This window comes from Helianthus annuus, chromosome 9, assembly GCF_002127325.2.
Source record: "Helianthus annuus cultivar XRQ/B chromosome 9, HanXRQr2.0-SUNRISE, whole genome shotgun sequence".
In the NCBI taxonomy this organism is placed as follows: Eukaryota; Viridiplantae; Streptophyta; class Magnoliopsida; order Asterales; family Asteraceae; genus Helianthus; species Helianthus annuus.
Window position 1 is genome coordinate 186,414,883 of NC_035441.2, and position 6,564 is coordinate 186,421,446.

Genomic DNA, 6,564 nt, shown 5'->3' on the forward strand with positions numbered 1-6,564 from the left:
ACAACAACCAGATGACATGTATGATGAAGAATGGAAGTTGTTGGATAGACAAGCTTCGGGTGTGGTTAGGCTTTCTTTGACAAAGAGTGTTGCGTATAACATTGTCAATGAAACAACTACTTACGGTGTATTGAAAGCTTTGTCCAACATGTATGAAAAACCATCTGCTTCAAACAAAGTATTCCTCATCCGACAATTGGTTAACACCAAGATGAAGGAAGGCATGTCGGTTACCTCTCACATAAACGAGTTTAACTCGATTATCTCTCGTTTAGCCTCGGTTGAAATAAAGTTTGATGATGAAGTACAAGCGCTCCTCCTTCTATCATCTTTGCCCGACAGTTGGTCAGGCACAGTCACAGTTGTTAGTAGTGCATCCGGCACTACCAAACTCACTTTTGAGAGTATTCGTGACTTGATTATAAATGAAGATATCAGACAGAGAAGCAATAATGAAACTTCCAGTTCAAGTTATTTATTGCACACAGAAAGTAGAGGAAGAAGAAACGATAGAGGAACTAATCGAGGTAGATCAAAGTGCAGAAAAAGGGGACAGTCAAAGAACAGAAAAGACATTGAATGTTGGAACTGCGAAGAAAAAGGTCACTTTAGAAGCCAATGTACAAAACCAGCTGCAAAGAAAGAAGTAAATAGTTTATCTTCTGAAGAATCAGGAGATGCTCTCATATGTTGTGTTGAGAATACAGTGGAATCCTGGATTATGGATTCTGGTGCTTCTTTCCATTCTATCTCATGCCCAGATATGGTCAAGAATCTATGAACAGGTAACTTTGGTAAAGTTCGTTTAGCCGATGACCAAATGCTTGATATTACGGGTATTGTAGATGTAGACTTGAAGATCTCATTGGGAACTATAGGGACATTGAAAGATGTTAGGGTTATTCCTAATTTGAGGAGAAAGTTGATTTCAGTTGGAAAATTGGATGATAAAGGGTTTAATGTTCACTTTGGGGGTGGACAATGGAAAGTGATCAAAGGCAACTTAGTGATTGCCAAAGGAAAGAAGCAAGACACTCTATACATGGCAGATATTCATGCTGAAGGTGTTCATGCCATGACCACCAGTCCGGGTCTATCTACTTTATGGCACAGTCGACTCGGACACACGAGCGAGAAGGGATTGAAGATGTTGGCTCAGAAAGGGAAGTTTACAGACTTGAAGGAAGTGGAAACTGAATTATGTGAATCTTGCGTCCTTGGTAAACAAAAGAGAGTCACTTTTGTGAAGACGGGGTGGACACCGAAAGCTCAGAAGCTGGAGCTTGTTCACTCGGATGTATATGGACCAACATCAGTTTCATCCCTAGGGGGCTCGAGATACTATGTTACCTTCATCGATGATTCAACACACAAGGTTTGGGTCTATTTTCTTAAAAACAAATCTGATGTATTTGATGCTTTTAAGATATGGAAATCTGATGTACTGGCCTTCAGGTTAACTGATGAGAAGGCCGCCCACAACTAGTAAAGATGAAGAGGTTACAGAGGTACTTATGAGTATGAAGTTGCATGGAGTGCAGTTTGAAATCGTCAAAGCCTCCAAGTGGGAGATTGTTGGGTTGTGGAGGATTTGACTAGAGAGTGTCAAAGCTACTGATAACCCAGATGACCAAGTTAACTTGTCTGGGTTATGCCTCAGAAGCAACTGATAACCCAGATGACCAGATAACTCGTCTGGGTTATGCCTTAGCTACAACTGATAACCCAGATGCCCAGATAACTCGTCTGGGTTGTGGCAACAGATAACCCAGATATGGGTTGTGAAGTTTTAACCAGAGCAGTGGTTTTATTTGTCAGTGTAGCTTAAAGTCAACAACCCTAATTGTATCCCCTATAAATACTTTTCATTCATGTACTGTAACTTTTGAGCACCTAATACAAAGAGCAAACTAGTTGTGGAGAGTGGACGTAGATCAAGCTTGATCGAACCACTATAAATCATGTGTTCTTGTTCTTGTGATTTAGAGTGTGTGTGAAAGTGAGCTGTTGTGTGAGTTTGTTCTTGTTGATTGTGTGATATATCCCTAACATATGTGTGAAGTGATATGCTTGCTATTGAATATTTAGTCTTACCTTGTCCTTCAAATGAGCCAAGCAGTACAAGAGAATATTCCCTAGTATGTTGAAACTTAGGTCGAGTTTTATGAGGTGACAGTGAACGCGTGAGTCATGAGCAATACCACACAAGGTGTGCGTGAGTGGTGGATGAGTTGTCCATCGTGAAAAACCTCAGTCTAGCAACACACATTGTTAGTTGGTGATTTTAGTGTAATTGGATTTACTCAATAAGCAATACCTCAGTCTAGCAACACACATTGTTAGTTGGTGATTTTAGTGTAATTGGATTTACTCAATAAGCAATGAGAGATCATAGTCAAAGATCAAAAAAGTTGGAAAGGGGGTCCAGGTGCAGACCCCCTGGTAGCGCTGTGGTAGGCGCGCAGGGGAGTCAACCCCTGGTGCGGTCCAAGGGGAACGCCCAATAGCCTTGGATAAGCATGGCGGTTTCCCCTGGGTCTTAAAGCCCGTATTTGTTAATTCAAATGGTACACAAATTTAAGACATATTACACACACTCGTTCTTAATTTTTCTCTAGTATTATTCGACTGACTTTTCGTAAGTTCTATCAAAATAATTCAATCTGAAAGTCTTCTAAACATTTTAAAGATATCCAGATATTCACGAATCAGAAAACCAACGAAACTCAACATTTCTTATGGTTAAGCTTATCAAAATTCAGAATTATGAATACTATTTGTAAATAACTGTTATAACATCAATGTATAGCTTACTTTCTATTTTAATCATCATAAAAAAAAAACAAGACTTATTTTCTCATTTTGTACAAGTAATCTTTCAAAACAGTAAAATGACTCTAGTGTCACGTCACTGTTATTATAATAACTAAAAGTTGCTACATACAATGAAAAAGTATTATTCTCTCATGTAGCATATAGGACCTCCAAAAAGGTAAACAAATCTTTATTTTTACCAAGGACTTCCTAAATCCTAAGACTTAAGAGTAAACAAATCTATAGTTTTACTTTTCTGTAAAATATTTATAACTGCTGAATAACTAATTTAACGGTTGCTATGAATTGAAGCAAAGCCCACTTGTTACACATGCATAGAGTACAATGATAGTGTTCTGACCAAATGTTTAGGCCAAATCTTAAAATGTCTCAAATAGGAAAGAGGGAAATTGGGAACTTCAAATATATCATCTTAAATTGGGTTCAAATTTCATAACAACATTAAACTTTTTCTTTAAAATGTTTTATTTATATACATAATAAACAAAACATAAGTTCAAAAGAGTTGATTCAAGAAAGCTTCTTCATACATTCAAATCTCAAAACACTTTTAATATAATTTACACAAACAAAGCCAAGAAAAAGGATTTCTTGTTCACATCTATGCCAAATTCTCTATCAAAAACAACACATTGACTGATTGATAATCTAAGTAGCTAACTTAACCACCATTACAAATCAAAAGCTTCTTGAACTTGAGAACAAGTCTTTTGCATCTTCAAACCACTTAAACTATATCTTGATGCCACAATTTCATTAAGTGACAACCTCTTCTTGGGCCCCGGGTCGGGCCTTTGTTTAGGTGCACTATGTGACCTCAGTTTCGCTTTAGACGACTGTGTGCCCGCCATGTAACTCGGGTGGTTTGAATACGGCCTGAAAAAGCTATCCCCACACACACTTTTAGCCGGGGTCACTTGCCCGTTTAACTTGTTTGAATTGATGAAACGAGGAGTGCTTTGAGCCGTGTTTGAGTACTTGTAATCATCGCCCACGTATCCCCACTCGAAATCTTGATGATTGTTGAATTCGGGAATTGAAAGGCACGCAGGGTTTTGGCAATGAAGGGGGGATGGCATGGTGTTGATGTAATGTGAATGCGAATGCGAATGTGAATCCTCCCCGGAATCAGATGCACATGTGTTTATGCGTCGGGATCTAGATTGCGGCCTATAGGTGTCGATTTCAACTATTTTCGGGCTCTCTTCGTAGCAATTCGATTCATAAGCCGAGAGTCTCTTGCTATGGAATTCATTTCTCTCAATGTCAATCTTCCCCTAATAACAACATAATATAACAAGTTAATTAAATTTGTGCCAATTCATTATTCATATCATATAACAAGTGTAGGATCTTACAATTGATTTTCGATGCCGAAACTCCGACGGCTCGTAACGGTTGTCTTTCGTGAACGAACGACGAGCCCGTTCGGATCTGATGGCGGCTTGAGCTCTAATGAGAGCTTGCATACTATGAAGAGTGGCAGCTGCTCTTTTTCTCACCAAAAATCCCCTCACTAGAGCTTGTAATTTCACTAGCCCTTTTAAAGCTCTTAAAGCCTTTCTAGCCTAACATAATCAATAATCACCACAAACTTAATTAAAATTCAAAAAAAAAAAAAGAAAATTCAAAACCTTGCCGAAAAGAAAAGAAAAGGCTATGATAATAATAATAATAATAATAATAATAATAATAATAATAATAATAATAATAATAATAATAATAATAATAATTAAAATTTACCAAATGGGATCTAAAGACTTTTTGAATCTTGACCGCGGCCAATGTCTCTCGGCCGCCGCCATACGGCGCCATTCTACGTTGGTTTGTGAGGCGCACAACGGCGACAGCCGCTTGTGCGGCAGCGACCGCGGCATCAGCGGCGGCGGCAGTGGCGGCGGCGACAGCAATTGCATGCTTGTTTTGTTCGTTTTCTGTCTCGGACATGTAAGATCTCAACCAAGCAGCCTCAGCCGGCGGCTGAGTTTCCTTCAAGGGCTTTCCGAAGCTCCATCTTTTCTTATCTTTCCGGTCACCGGAGTTGTTCAAATTGTTGACATTTTCTTTATCTTTCATACCCAACAGCCCTTTAAACCACCTTGTAGCCTTTCCCATTTTTACTATCTAAATTCACAAAAATGGGAATTTAGAGAGGAAACAAATGCAAATGCAAGTGCAAATGAATGTATTTAATTGGTGCAAAAGTGAGGGTAAGATGACTAAATGAGCCAAGTGTATGTATGTATATATGTATATTGTTATGTGTGAAGGAACATTTGGAAGGACATTTAGAATCTTTTACAAGTTGGAAATGCAGAGAGAGAGAGAGAGAGAGAGAGAGAGAGAGAGAGAGAGAGAGAGAGAGAGAGAATAGTTTGCAAGAAAACCTTAAAATAATGGTGTTTGAGTTTGAGAGATGATGTATTGTATGGGGTAATTTTTGAATTTTTATTCTTGGTTTTCTGACATTACCTCGTGATGAACTGCATTAGGTGACAAAAAGATGATGCAGAAAATAACAAAGGAAAAAGTTGGAAAATGAGACACAAGTTTTAGATTTTAGATTACAACAAATCTTTCAAACAGAGAAGATGATGATGATAGTGAACCAAAATAGGGAGGGAAGTTTCAATTTAAATAACCTATGAATGAACTATGAATATGAATGAACAATTTTGTAACCAAAAAATAATAATAATAATGGTAATAATAATAAAAGGATAAAAAGTAACATATATGAATCATTTGCATAAACACATAAGCCAGTCAAACAAGCCAAGAATCAGAGACAAAATCACTTGAAGTTTGATCTTTTAAAAAGGTTTAACATGTGAAAAGTAGCAATAATGATGTCAACAAGTTAAATAATCAAATGGCCACACACTCACCACACCTACTTCCTAAATTTCAAAAAAACACTCATTTAGCTTCTTCCCTCTTGTCACACACACACATCAACAAAATGTAGTCAAATAATTCTAAGTATTAGAGACAAAATTAAATTGATTAGTGTTGGAACCCAAAAAAGTAGTTGAAAAAGAAGAAATTATGATGTCAACTAACTAATTAATACTCAAATGGAGACATACACCCACCCCCTAATTTCAAATTAACCCTCAATTGTGTTCTTCTCCCTTTGGAAAATCTACAATGAGTGTGGACCTAAATACTCAACTTAATTGTTGTTGGTGGTTCATTGTCTAGATGTTGGATTTTAACATTACTTGGTAGATAAACATTTTTAATGAAAATGCTTCAACTCATCTTTGCATAAATCTTTCTGGCAAATTCGTGCAGAATCTCAGTGAAAGTGGTGGGGATGGTAGATAAAATTAATTATATGCATATGTTACGTTTACTATTAAACTTACAATAACTTAAAATAATATACTTATAAACAAATTCAAATATGAGTTTATTGAATGGTCTAGAGTTTTTATGAAGCAATATTTTTAAGTTTGTAGAAATATTGACGGTGTACTTTTTAAGATTTTAGTCGATATAATTTTTTCAAATAAGATCTATGATGATATGTTGTTCAGGTCATACGAAGAGTTTACGTGATATAACTTCTACATAGATAATAAGATCAAGGGGGTGTGGTATACCGTCTCTGGCCAACTCAGCAAATTTGGCGTCCTTCCCCTATTTCCTGGACGCTATGGGGGTGGGGGGCGTTATGGGCAATTTCGTGACCCCCAACGGTGAGCGCTATATTATATGGTATGC

The 6,564-nt window shown here is 37.2% G+C and overlaps 1 protein-coding gene across 1 annotated transcript; it reads right to left on the reverse strand.

The window, feature by feature from the left end:
- Nucleotides 1–3,340: 3,340 nt before the first annotated feature.
- Nucleotides 3,341–5,166, reverse strand: LOC110880151 (protein IQ-DOMAIN 14). Its single transcript, XM_022128727.2, has 3 exons — nt 4,579–5,166; nt 4,194–4,403; nt 3,341–4,112 (listed from the first exon to the last, which is right to left on the reverse strand). The coding sequence occupies exons 1-3, from the start codon at nt 4,948–4,950 to the stop codon at nt 3,507–3,509; spliced, it is 1,188 nt and encodes a 395-aa protein (XP_021984419.1). The 5' UTR covers nt 4,951–5,166; the 3' UTR covers nt 3,341–3,506.
- Nucleotides 5,167–6,564: the final 1,398 nt, after the last annotated feature.